General features: G+C 40.4%; 1 protein-coding gene across 2 annotated transcripts; it reads left to right on the forward strand.

Moving 5' to 3' along the window:
- Nucleotides 1-6,103: 6,103 nt before the first annotated feature.
- Nucleotides 6,104-12,045, forward strand: TMEM215 (transmembrane protein 215). Of its 2 annotated transcripts, none has more exons than XM_033122190.1 (2): nucleotides 6,104-6,760; nucleotides 6,986-12,045. In XM_033122190.1, exon 2 carries the CDS (start codon nucleotides 7,045-7,047, stop codon nucleotides 7,750-7,752), a length of 708 nt encoding a protein of 235 aa, XP_032978081.1. In that variant the 5' UTR covers nucleotides 6,104-6,760; nucleotides 6,986-7,044; the 3' UTR covers nucleotides 7,753-12,045. The 2 variants fall into 2 exon arrangements, with proteins under 2 accessions (XP_032978081.1, XP_032978082.1); XM_033122191.1 differs by having other exon boundaries at nucleotides 6,991-12,045.
- The last annotated feature ends 2,456 nt before the right edge of the window (nucleotides 12,046-14,501 follow it).

A 14,501-nucleotide genomic window follows, 5' to 3' on the forward strand; every position in this document is an offset into this window, starting at 1 on the left:
ACTTATTCCAAAATAACACCGCTTATATTATGAGACCACAAAGCCTTTTACATGTGTTTTTCCTTTGATTATCACAACAATCCATGGTAGGCAAGATTTGGGTTCCTCCAAAAGTGAACCCTGAGGCAGGGAGTTAAGTGCACGTAGTTTATTTGGGAGATGATCCTAGAAAGTAAAGAAAGAGAGTGGGGAAGTGAGACAGGGATGGGCAGGAAGCCAGTGCAGGGCGGGGAATCAAGCCGGTTACCACTATGGGGTATGAGCTCAGGAGACTCAGAGAGACATATAGAGATCTCAGTTATTCCAACCAGGGGCTAAAGAAGCTAGGGTTTAGCCACCAACTCCCCCATTGAGGGTAGCTGTGGGGGCATTAACTCTCTGGCACTTCCAGCCTTTCTTGTCTTGAAGCCAGTGTTCTCCCAAGGCCTGAAGACCTCAAAGAGAATCACAGGTGTCTTCAGCAAGCAGCCCAAGTGGGAAGGTAAATGCTCAGGGGGTTGGCCGAGGCACCACCAGTGCCTGCTAGGATCCCCATTTACCACTGAGACTTATTTATTCTCTCACCAAACATGTTCTGAGTGCTGCTCTCTCTGGGCTAGTGTGTCAGGTGCTCGAGCTCACACATGAATGAAGCCTCCCTGCACTTAGAAACTCAGAGTGTGTACAGACACCTGAAGAGACAGATTACCATACACTGTGTTAAGTGCTATGCCAGAACTATAAATGCTTGCCTGGTATCTAAAGAGTTTGCAATAAAAATTGGTTTTTCAAAGGAAAGCATTATAAAGTACAGAAGACCTCTGTCTGGAGGATAAATGTCCCCCTCCATCATTAGAGCCAGACACTCAAAGAAGACACAGAGAAACAAAATGTGGCATGTGTGTGTGTGTGTGTGTGTGTGTGTGTGTGTGTATTTGAAGACATTATACTAAATGAAATGAAGTTAATCCAATATAAAAGGATAAATGTGCTATGATTCCATTTATATAAGGTACCTAAAATAGTCAAATTCATAGAGACAGAAAGTAGAATAGTGGTTGCCAGGGCAGAGGAAGTAGGGAATGGAGAGTTATTGTTTAACTGGTACAGAACTTCAGTTTGGGATGATGAAAAGTTCTTGAGAGAGATAGTGGTGATGGTTGCACAACAACGTGAATGTATTAATGCCACTGAACTGGACACTTAGAAATGGTTAAAATGGTAAATTTTATGTCATGCGTATTGTGCCACAACAACAACAACAAAACCCTGCCCTTTATTAAAAAAGTCCACGTTTTATGACTCCTGTGCCAGGATTCCTCCTACCTCACCCAACAGTCTCTGGGAGATAAGAACTATCCCCTATCACAATGTCCAGTACATAGGAGGTACCCAGTGTCCTCATGAAATGGAAACAGAGCATTTAGTTGACCATGAGAAAGGAAAGTATAATCCATCATAGGAATGGTAAGGGACTTTTCTTAAGAGAAAAAAGTCTAAAATTTTGGTGAAATTTTTGCTGCTAGAAAAATCAAATGGTCTGGATTTGTTTGTTTGTGGTTTTTCAGGTCTTTCTATTTTCTTCTCTAGTGCTTGGCGGTGTCTTTGTTGAAAAGAAAAGAGAAAGATGCTGTCTGACCTTGTACTCTGGATCAGTAGTCTCTAGTAGGATTCACACACCCCAGGACAAGCTCCAGTTAATAGCTGGTGTGCAAGAAGAAAACCCTAGGAATGTGCTCATACTTATACTTCAAAATTAGAACTCAAGCTTTGCTAATGGTAAAAAAATAGATTGACACGGAGGCCTCCTTGGAGGGTCATGTGTCAGGTACAAGCGTGAGGCAGTCTGAAGGGAGAATGGGAATTTTCACTTTTTTTTTTCCACTTTCTCTTTATTCTAATATATTGCAGTTTATGTGTGACCAGTTAAAGGAACATAGGGGTTCTATTATATAATTCCAATTACTAACCTCACTAAATGGACAAGAGGCTAGCAAGAATTCCTGCAAAGAAACCTCATATTAAAGATAATACTAACTATGCAAGCACAAATGAACAAGAAAACGACAGAGCTGATGCTTTTCCTATTCGTAGTACAAGCTTTTTGTCAGCCACATTAGGAGGTAAAAACAATGATGAACTAATCAGATCTGTCAAGAAGTCAGGTTCAAAATTCTGAAATGATCAACACTATTCGAAATATGGATTTACAGCCACCATCAAAAATGCTGAAATGTGTATTATGCCTTTGTCTTCTGAGAGTATGAAGCCATCAGTTAGTGAGACATTTTAAAACACTGTCATTTTATCTTTACCATATCTTTGTCTTTTCTATTTCATCTTTTCTATTTCATTTTTTTAATGAATAACATATTAGTATGGGCAGGGCAATGAAAAAAACTGGAAACGACTTGACTTGATTATCCAGGTGCTACAGACAACCTATAAGCCCAGTACTTTGTTTCTGATAGTGGCACCATGGGACATAGCAGGGGGTTAATAAATCATCGCTAAATTAATGACTATTCTTTCAGATGACAACCACAATATATTAGGACCAAATCAGGAACACTTAAATAAGTTAGAGGAATGAGGTTAATTATAATACGAGGTTCAGCTGCAATCAGGCTGGGCGGATGTCTGTGCAGAAGAAAACAACTGACATCTTTCAATATCAAACATCCCAATCAGGTTTCCTCCACAGTTTACACAAAGAGTAACTGGTAACCTAAATGGATAAAACTTAAAAGATTGATAATACCAAGTGGAGACAATAATGTGGAACAACTGGAATGCCCAGATGCTACTGGTGGGGATATCCATTGGATAACTGCTTTGGGAAAGTGACCATATTTACTAAAGCTGAAGAGATGCATACCTATGACCCAGCAATTCCTGTCACAGACATATACACAACAGAAATGTTCAAAACAACATTTGGACTATCCACAATAGTCCAAAATGGGAAACACCTCATAAAACCATCAACAGTAGAATGAATAAATAAATAGTTATAATTAACACAATGAGAATGAAGAAACTATTGTTACATGTTTGTATGAATCTTACAAGCATAATATTGAACCAAAAAAGCCAGACCAAAGAGTACTTATGGTAAACAGTGCTGTGCCAAGCTATCCAGGAGTATAGGTAAAAGGAAAAATCAGTAAAACTGATTTTGATGCTTAATTTTACATGTCAACTTGGCTAGGCCATGGTATCCAAATATTTAGTCAAACATTAATTATTCTAGATGTTTCTGTGAAAGTATTTTTTAGATGGGATTAACCTTTAAATCAGCAGACTTTCAGTAAAGACACCAACACATAGGAATGGTTCCATAAAGGATAGCTATTGTGAGAATTGAATGGGCCATGTCTAAAAAGTGATTTGTGAATGAAATACATTCTGTAGCTAGGAAAACATGTATACCAATATCACGCTTTTCCTTTTACCTGAAATTTTGCAGATCCAGCATACGTCAATCACACAGTTAGTAGATTTTGGCCTCCCATGATATATCTTATGCTGATAGAGCTAGGTCTTTTTTTGTACAATGTCCAAGACAAAATAAAACCTGAGACACACAAAAGGACCCTATGGGAGCTGGGAGCAGAATTTGGGTCTCAAATGTTCTCAGAAAGTCCACACTTTAGTCAATGCCAGAACAAAAACAAGTTTGTGCAATGCAAACAAAGCACCTCACGTCTTTTTAAGAGGAATTTATATGGCATAAATGATTGACTTCTCAATGGTGCACCAAAAACAGATATAGAGGAATGAAGAAGGAAAAGGAGAAGAAGGAGATTGAGAAAAATAAGGAGAAGGAGAAGTAAGAGAAAGGAAGCATAGTATCATGCATATGTATTCTGGGAAACTTCTTGAATCCAGCTTCCTTTAGATGTTATTGGGCTTCACCTCATGTGTCTCCTGAACCTGAAAGGATTTCTGTGATGCTTAATTTTATGTGTCAACTTGGCTAGGCCACGGTACCCGGCTATTTGGTCAAACACGTCTAAATATTGCTGTGAAGGTATTTTTTTAGATGAGATCAAAATTTAAATCAACAGAGTTTGAGTAAAGCAGATTATCCTCCATAACGTGGCTGGGCCTCAACCAATCAGTTGAAGGCCTTAACAGAAAAAGATTGACCTCCCTGAAAGAAAAGGGAATTCTGCCACTGGCCACCTTTAGATTCAAACGGCAGCTCTTCCTTGAGTCTTCAGCCTGTCAGCCTACCATGCAGATTTTGGACTTGCCACACCTTCACAACCACGTGAGCTAATTCCCTAAAATCAAATCAATCTCTCTCTCTCTCTCTCTCTCTCTCTCTCTCTCTCTCTCTCTCTCTCTCTCTCTCTTTCTGTCTCTCTCTCTTTCTGACACAAACACAACTTTTTGCTTCTCATGCTCTGGAGAACCAGATTAATACACTGATCCTGTCTTTATTTCAATTTTACATATTTTGTTTGTCATAGATTTTTTTTTAGTTAATTTTGAGTTTTAAAAATATTGCATTAAAATGTTATTTATCTTGATTATTTGGGTCTTTTTTGGCAACCCCTTGAATTTTATACTTGAGGCCAGTGCCTCATTTGCTTTACCATTGTCCCAGCTCTTCATTTACATAAAGTTCAATAAGAGGCAGAAGTAATCCATGCTTCTAGAAGTCAAGATAAAGGTTCCTTCTGGGGGAGTGGGATAGGAGTGACATAAGGAGCACGGCGGGTGGGGGGTGGTAAAATATTCTCCTTCCTTATGTAGATGCTGGTTAAATGGGCACGTTCTCTTTATGAAAATTCATTCAGAGGTACACTTACAATTTGTGCTCATTCCTCTATGTATATGATGCTTCAATAAAAATTAATGTAAAAATTAGACTAGTGTTCCGTCTGCCTACCTCCTTCATCTCTTCCAAATTGGCAACAAAAAAAATTAAATCAATTTAAGCCTATCTTTTGGCATCACTTTCAGAGAAATGCCTATCCTGCCCAAGACTCTTTGGAATTTCAAAGAGGAAAAAAAAAATCACTCAAGCTAACTCCATACAAGGGGGGCATTATTGAAAGGATACTGGGAAATCTTACCAATCTGAAGGGCAGGATGTACTGCTGACCTTAATGAGAATCTGGACCTTGGCAAGATTTATGATTTGGCTCTGTCTTACATTGATTATGACATACTGTGCAAATATAATTAATTTCAACCGTTTTGTGAACAGGACCATGTAATAAGCATTGTACTAGGCACTTTACATTTATTTAGTTCTCATAATATTCCCTCATATGTTTGGTAATAATATTCTCATTATATAGATGGGTCAACTGATTCTCAGAGAGGTTAAGTCACTTTCCCAAGAACACACAGCTAGTTTAAGTGGGAAGGCCTAGATATCAAAGTTCTTTCGACCAAGGCAGTGCCTGTACATGAAAGAATGCACCCCATACCGTCCTGTTCCTCACTATTTTCCATCTACCCTAAATGAAGAATCTTGTTGAACAAGCGCTTGTTGAACAATTTTGTTGAACAAAGCAATGGGGCCTGAGGAATCCATTACCGGGAGGAGTGGGAAGGAGACTGCAGCTTTAGCAAGAGAGGAAAGAATCGCTCAAAGCTAGAACTGCATGGTAAGCTGGTCGGCCTGTCCTGCTCACTTGAGGCTCCTCCTTCTAGTGAACTGTATGTTGGGTGGGAAGTGTGAGAATGTGGACTGGAGGGAGCCGAGGATGGAGAGCCGTTCTCCCTTGACCCAGCAGGTCTGGCTGGCACCACAGTCGTGTCAGAGTGGGATCCAGGTTCCAAGGCCACCCCCTCCAGGGTCTGCAGCTGGAAGACGAGGGAGAAGGATTCTGATGACTCCCCCAAGGCTTGAGCAAAACCTGGCACCCAACCCTCACCACTAACTCAGCCTGGGTGCTAACCCTGTGCGCTCCCGGAGTACAGCCCGCTCCTCTACTCCCGCGCTGTTGCGCGCCGCTGGCTGTCCGCCCAGCGCCTGGACCGACAGCACCCCGCGAGCAGCCGCATCTGGAGTTGTGCAGCCCACCGAGCCCCGAGAGCCTAGAATTTGAGATGGGCGGTCGGGGAACCTCCTGGGAGCTGCTATCAGTCGGGTCGGATTACACATATTTGTAACTAAACAGGGGTCCAGGTCGCTGAGCGACGTCTCCAACTGGCACCTCTGGTCCTCGGACCCCGGACGCAAGTCCAGGTTGCCCAGTGGGCAAATCGACCCCAGTTCCGGTCTCCTGTCAGTGGCAAGCTCGCACCCCAGACCCTCCCCAGGCACGGAAGTGGGTCCCGCCGCCCTGCTGAGCCCTCCTGGGCAGCGGCGGAATGAACTCCGGCTGCTCCAAGCAGCCCGACTGGACCCTAGGCAGCCTCGTCCGCCTGGGTGGCCTCTCCCTGGGGTCTGTCCTCCTCGCGCCCCCACGCGTCCTTCTTTGTTTATGAGCTCGCTCTGAAAGTGATGTAACGAGGACAAGCTCACGCGCTGCTTTCCCTCCTTCCCAGACTAAGTCCTTCCTCCCTCCAACACCAGGCTATCCGCGCACAGATGCCGGCGCCGCCGCTCAGCTTCCAGAGCCTGGGGACGGCGACGGGCACTGTTGAGAAAGACACGCTCCCACGTCCCATCTCCTGGATGCAGAGTCAGTGGGAAAAGCCAGGCATTCCTTCCAGAAACAAGGGAAAGAGTCGAGGGGACAGCTGCTGTGGAGGTTTCTAAGGAGACTCAGACCGGCTTCTTTCTCTGCTCCCAGGAGACCGCAGGAAACCTAAGGTACTTCGGTGACCCCCGCCGGTGGGTGTTTATATGAGAGACAGAGATTACAATAGCAAAGAGACAGACAGAGAGCAACTGAAACAGGGAGAGGGATAGAGACAGAGACCAAAATTGTCAGACAAGTAGAGAGTTAGAGTCAGAGTAAGAGAGACAAAGAGTTGGTGGGTGGGAAATTGACTTGGATTTTTTTTTCAACCCACTATGGTTTCTTTCACTTCTGAGGGAAGAGAGGAAAGCTGATCCCTGGCCAGCAAGAAGCCCCAACCTGGATGGAATGAAAGATGCGGCCCGATGACATTAACCCGAGGACTGGACTGGTGGTGGCCCTGGTCAGTGTCTTCCTGGTCTTTGGATTCATGTTCACCGTCTCAGGAATGAAAGGAGAGACTCTGGGAAATATCCCCCTCCTGGCCATCGGGCCAGCCATCTGCCTACCAGGCATCGCGGCCATTGCCCTGGCCAGGAAAACCGAGGGGTGCACCAAGTGGCCTGAAAATGAGCTACTATGGGCCCGAAAGCTGCCCTGCTTCCGGAAACCCAAGGACAAGGAGGTGGTGGAACTGCTGAGGACCCCTTCGGACCTGGAGTCAGGCAAGGGAAGCTCAGATGAGCTGGCTAAGAAGGCAGGCCTCAGGGGGAAGCCTCCCCCCCAAGGGCAGGCTGAGGTGCCGACGGCCAGCTCTATCACCATCCCTAGCCCCACGGAAGAAGGAGAATGCCAGAGCCTGGTCCCCAGCGGGCATCAGGAGGAGACATCCAGATACCTGGACGGCTACTGTCCCTCAGGCAGTTCCCTTGTCTACAGTGCCTTGGATGCCAAGTGCTCAGCCTGGGACAGGTCTGAGTGCCCCGAGCCTGAGGACAGCATCTTCTTTGTGCCCCAGGACAGTATCATCGTTTGCTCCTACAAGCAGAACAGTCCCTATGACAGATACTGTTGTTATATCAATCAGAGCCAAGGCAGGTGGGACCACGAGACGATAGTCTAAGCATTGCATACAAGGGTCGCTGTGTTGACAGAAACATGACTACACTCAGCTGCCAGCAGAAGGAAACTGCCCTGCTCCAACAGTCTTCACACTGTTAGAAAGTGACCTGGTATGTGATGGGTGTGCAAACCTCCAGTGCCTGAGAGCCATGTAAATAGGCATGTTGGGGACACATTTTAGAGAAGGGTGATGAAGGTTAAGGATGCTCGAAGAGGCAGTAGGTAGGCAGTAATAATTATTAAATTATTTAATAATTTAACTATGTTGGATGGTCTGTAAATAACCCAAAAAGTGCTACTCAGTACCTGCTGAAAGCAAGAGAAATCTTACGTGGGCTGCAGATACCAAGCATGAAATGACACATGGGCAGCTCATATCGGGACACTGAGCTGCTTTAGGTCTGAAAAAATTGAGAGAAAAGAACAACTTAATGCTTCATCAAATGAAACAATTTTTATCTGTTGAAAGCTTTTAACACTTAGTATTTGCTGAAAGAAAAAAAATCAAGATAGAATAGCTACATTCTTTCGTAGATGGGATGATTTTTGGAGAAAGGGGAGTTAAAGACAGTTGAATTATGTCATTAAGTTTTATGATATTATCCTTTGACAAGATCAGGAATTTCAAATGAAGTAAAATAAGTGTGACCAGCTAAGTGAAAAACTAACATTTTTAGATGGCTATGTGACTTCTTAAACTCTTCATTTAAAGTGACTTATTGGATCTTTATCTGAAGTGATTTCTAACATTTACTCTCATTCATGTATAATTTCCTCATCAGGTGCAAAATGACTTGATGTAATATTTTCATAGGTTAGAATTTGTTTTCATCAAGTCAAAATGGATTTTACATATGTATACAAGTGTCTTTAACATTTTTGAGAGACATATACTGGTATTTACTATTTCTATATGCCTTTTACAATCTGAAGACTATGAAGTCAACACATTGAACTTTATGCAGAATTTATATGAAATGCAGTGGTTAGATTCCTGGAAATGTCATTATTTGTACATTTGTTCCAAATTCCCAAGACTGTAAATGTAAAGGAAACAAGGGTTAATCTACTAGATTTAACTAAAGCCCAGTTTTTATTAAGTTCACCTGATCAATGAACATTACATGACAAAGATCTGTTTTACTTCTTACTTAATTTTTTTGCTGCTGACGAAAAAAATCACAATGGGATCCTAAAATGTATTTCCTATTTCATTTGCTCAATTGTAATAGATAAGAGGTCAATCATCCAGAATACTATTTGCTCCCTATTGAAGAGAAATATTGACTAATATATAAAAATAGTGGTATATTTTATCTTGAAGATTAGAATAATTTTGCATCCTTCAAAGAATGATGCTTAATGTTTAATGATCAGATAGCTTCAGTCACTTTTTGCAAAAAGGGGAGTTAAGGACAAAAATTTGGGGTATGCCTCTTTTGTGAGTTTCAGGTTCAACTGTAATTCTTTAAGTGTATCAATTATTCTGTCTTAAGAATCATACCCTTAAAAAAATCACAATTTTCAAATCAAGTTCAACATCAAAAGTATGTAATTGCTTTTTAGTAGGGCTTAAATGTCAGAAAATGAGATTTGTGATCCTAGGCAAATTTTATCTTCTTACACTTCAGTTCCTTGAAAAGGGAGGGGTAGGACTGGCTTACACTAGATTATCTCTACCATTTGTTCCCTGTATGAATATTCTATGGCATTATGTCAAAGGCATTTTATATATTGCGAGGAAATGAGTTACAGCAAAATGCAGGCCAAAGTTATGCAATTCATGATAACAGTTATGTGACATGGATTGAATTCTTGCTTCTACTAAAAAGAATTTTGTAGATGTATGAAAGCAGATTTGTTTTATTACCAAATATTATTTATTCAGCAAAATACATTTCTGGGAACAAAATGGTGTTTACTATTTCTGTTAAGAGTAAAATATTTTTGAGGAGAAATTTTTTCAGTATTGGTATAGCTTTAAATAATCTAATGCATACCCTTAAACTAAATGTAATTTACTTTGGATTTGGTGTGGAAGAAAAATAGTTTCCTAAAAATCATAATGCCTCTTAATAATTCTATTGCATTTTGAAAGAGGGAAATCATATTTCTATGAAGGTGAAAATTATTGAATAACTCTTAGGAATAAAAACTTCCTCAAGTTTGTTTGCAACTGTGGATAGCTTTAGAGGTAGGAGATAGCAAGATATCAGAGACCCAGATTTGCTGAGTGCAAATCTTACACCAGGTCTGAAAAGAGATGCTTGTGTGGTTTGGGGTTTGGAAAAGTTACTTTCTGATTTCTTAGAACCAGCTCAAATTCCTTCATAGCCTTCTCTCTTTCTCTCTCTCTCTCTCTCTCTCTCTCTCTCTCTCTCTCTCTCTCTCTCTCTCCAATTTCCAAATCCAAAGTCAACTACTAGTTTAGAGACAAGGTATTTTCTCACATTTTCAAGATATTTCAGAAGCAACCCCCTTCAAGTTTCTTCTTTCATCCATCTACTTAAGATATTTAAGGTATTTAAGGCATTTGAGGAAATTTTCTGCAGTGCTAAAATAATGGTTTGCAAATGTTGAGCTGGGAGGCTTAACTTTGTTTGACTAGGAAGAATAAAACATGTGATGGTGTGTAGGAAATCGTCTGAACATCTTACATAAAGCAACCCCCTCCTAATATGGAGCAAGCTAGCCTAGCGCCCCAAATCAACACTTGTGAAGTACCACTCAGAATTCCATTCACTCAGAATAAAATAGTCGCCCTTTTGAACAGAAGAAAGAGAGCAAACTGAGCCTATTAGAGGCGAATAGAGCAGTTGATTCCAATCAACAGTTTTAGCAAATGGTTAATAGTAACATAATAGATAGGATGTTTGCTCCTGTCTATCCGTCAAGAGTTATCCTTCAAGATCTTTCAGATAGACATAAGTTTAAGTAGCCATTACTTGTTTTTTATTTGCTGTTAATCCAGTCAATTCAACTTGATTTTAAATAGGCATTTGATTTTTGAAATTTTCTCTGTTGAATTTCTCTTGTTCGATATTCCTGTTTATTATGCACATGTTGTTTTTTTTTCCTAAACTGTCTCTTGATTCCAAAGTGTGAATTCTGCCAAGATACCCAAGCTGGAGCATATTTAGATAACTGTTTCAATACTTAGTTTCTATTACAATTATCATGGTAAACAGAATCCAGACATAGTTAAATTCAGGCTCTCTTTCAAACCCTACTAACCAACTCCTTTGAAAATGCTCTCAATACAATGGATCTTAATATCCACTGAGCTGGCAAGAGTAGAAAAGAAAGATTTCTTTTAAATGTGTTTCGCTTTGTAATATCCAATTTCTATTTGTTTGTTACTATCTCCCTTCTGTACCTACAGCATCATTTATTTGGTGAATTCACTGTTACTCTTCTATTCTAACACTAAAGAAAATATTTTTGAAAATCCACAGTCCACTATTCTAACAGAACTACTGTATTTCCATTTCAGGATATTATCTTCCAGGCTTCCTCCACCTTATATATTATAATCACGTGTTTTTCTTTTCTCTTGTAATTATTTCCTAGTATGTTTTCATGTTTTTATGTAGTATTCTTAATTATCATTTAACAATTATGTAATATGCTATTTTAGTGATGTACCATAATTATCATACCATACCTTATTATTAGCCAGGTATTGTGTTTTATGAATGGTTTCGTGTTTTTTCTTTTTTCTATTTTTGGTAACATGGCTACAACATTTGTCATTTGCCCATAGAAGTGGAAATTTACAACTGAAAATCTGTCTCTTTATAGATGAGAGTTAGGGGGCAGAAATGGATCAAATACTCAATATTGTTGGTTTTCTCTTTACTCATGCAAGACGTAGGGTAAGAGACAAAATAATGCTTCTTTGAAAAAGTCCCCCATTGGGACCAGAGACAGTATTTTTAAGAGTAAGATGAGACATTTCCCCAGTAAAATGCCACTAGTGTGTATCTCAAAATCAGATTACAGTGGTGTCAATCTTCAAGAGCATAATGAAAAACAAGCAAATGAAAAACAGTAGATAATAATAATTACTTTGTACTATTTCAAAAGCATTTTCTTAAAATATCCCATCATACATTTTATAATATATTTAATATGTATGTATATTGTTATCTGTTAGTGACTTACCTATGAACTGGAATTTCAGGAATTCAGTAGATTCTACCCATGAGCTTTGTATATGTTTCAGTTCCTCACTGGAAAAATTAAACTGACGATAGAGCTGTGGAAACATGCTTGGCTCAACCAAATATCTCAATAAAGGACTGAATTCCATTCAGACTCTTGTCCAGATAACATGAACACCATTATGTTCACGCGAACACCGTTAAGTCAGAGATCACACCCTTACTTCATCACCACCTACCACAGGGTCCTCGCTGCATGGACACCCAACAGAAAGAAGTTCATGTGTGATTCTGTCCAGATACTCACACAAATAGGCAGGCACTAATATTAATCTCCACGGTCTTTGGCAAGTTCTAACTGGACCTGACCCTGTCAGAGGTTGTTTATTTTTCCTTTATTCCTCCTGCTGGTCCCATGTTAGAGCTGCAAACGCGGTGTTCTCAATGCAGGCTTTGCAGGCATTATCCCTACCGAGGTACAGAGTTAACAAAATGGGCTGGTTATGAAATAGGACATTAAGCTATTAAAACATCTCTTATGCTGCTCTTTAACAAATCCATCCCTAGAAAGTTAAATATAAGGAATATTTTTGCAGTTAATCACTTTCTTATTTTCAATGGTAATGAACTATTATATATGAGACAGCTCTTCAGTCTGAGCCAAGACTGTATTTGTTAGGCTTTTGAAACACACCTGCCTGTAATCCAGCGTGAAAATATGAACAGTTACCATCTATGTAAATGACTAGACCATTAGGCCTACTCAAAAATGCCCACCTGCCCCCATGCATTTCTATCCTCCCTCCCATCCTCTGCAGCAGCTTCTTGGCTGTTCCGTGACTGTGCCCTGCATCTGACCACACTGAGTCTTCACCCCAACCATTTTCTCTGCCTCAAATGCCCCCCCGTCTTTGCCCCTCTGCTGCTTAATGCCCTAACAGTTTTCAAGGGGCAGCTACCACATCTTCTACAACATTTTAGATTTTCCCACTCAGAACTAATACGACTATTACTCTGTGGTCAGACAACACGTCCACCGCTATTGTGGTAAACATTACTTGAGGACGTGTCTGGTCTTTCCAACTACAGTGTGAGCTCTTTGAGGGCAAGGGCCACATCTTAGTCATCTTTCCACTCCACCCACCCACCCACACACTTTGCCCTGCTCAGTGAAAACTCTAAATTATTCAATTTGGGTCACCCTCAAAGCTTACTCACTTTTCCTTTCTGGCAGGAAAAGAAAACTCTGCCTTGTTGATGGGAACTAAATTAAATTGAATATAGTCAGCAGCAATGTGGGTTAAAGTAGGCTTCTGTGGTTTAGGACCCAAACTTTTATTTAGCATATTGTTTCTTTGGGGAAACCATACCTTATATAACAAGGAGAAAAAAGAGATGAATCTTTCCAGAACATTTTCTCTTCCTTCCATGATTGTCCTAACTCCTGCTCCCTACTTCCCTCTGACTCAGTGTCCATATTGCACATGTGACAAGAACTAGTGGTTATAGGAGCATTGACAACCTTTGAATTCCTGACCAGAAAGATGGTGAATCAATATACTTAGATTAATCCTTTAAGTAGGTCAACGAAATAAAATTCCCCAGCTTTCAGTATTGTCCCTCTATTATGTTTCCATCGAATAATTCTTAACAGGACTTTTCAAGGCCACCTGGGTATTCTCTGGGGTCAGTCTTCAGGGGTCGAGGTGCAGATCCTCACCTTCCATGCCTCACAAAATTTCCCTTCTCTATAGAGGCTGTGAGATATCCAGAGACTATGGTCTGTGGTTCATAGAAGCCCTGGCTTATTCTGGAACAAGATGATGGCATTCTTTAGCAACGCCCTTGAGCAGTATTTGAGGCCAGTCTTAATAACGTCTGACCCATATAATTTGTGAATTTCTCAAACTATCTAACTGGGTAAAGTGGGATTTAATTTGACACTCTTTTTCTTGACCACAGAGAATATCAGGTTCTCCTTTAACAACAGCAAGAAGGACCTCCTCCGAGTATGGATAGGGAAGGGGTTAGCAAAGGGGAGTCAGTAGAGAACTGTCAGCACAGGGAGAAGGGCCACCAGGTCCTTTTTAAGCCAGTCACTGCTGTGGCATCCACCCCCTCAGTCCCCTTGACATCAGTATGTTTCATCTCTAACTTAGCAGCAAATGCTAGAAAATGAACTAACAGGATAAACCCAACAGAAAATGTTTTAAAAATGTAAAGAGTAAAAGGAAAATGCTAGAAAACATTAATACATTTTGAAGTGCTAAGAAATATGTACACTTAATTTAAGAGTGTATCCAGTAGGGGCAAAATTTAACTAAAAATAGCCTGCTGGATAGAGTCAAAGGAATATAAAATAGCATCCAATAACTAAGATCGAATAGGTTAGAAAAGTATTCAATAATAGACTAAAAAGTACAATAAAAACTAGGAAGTTAAAGAAACACAAAATGAATATTAGTCAAAGTATTCTAAATATAAAGATAGTGAAATTTTAAATGCATAAATTTAGCCAAAACATCCCACTGGAAAAAGAATGGGTGTCAGACACGAGCAGTAATGCCCACCCCAGCCTGGGCTCAGC

The sequence above is a fragment of the Rhinolophus ferrumequinum genome, chromosome 12, assembly GCF_004115265.2.
Source record: "Rhinolophus ferrumequinum isolate MPI-CBG mRhiFer1 chromosome 12, mRhiFer1_v1.p, whole genome shotgun sequence".
Taxonomy (NCBI): domain Eukaryota; kingdom Metazoa; phylum Chordata; class Mammalia; order Chiroptera; family Rhinolophidae; genus Rhinolophus; species Rhinolophus ferrumequinum.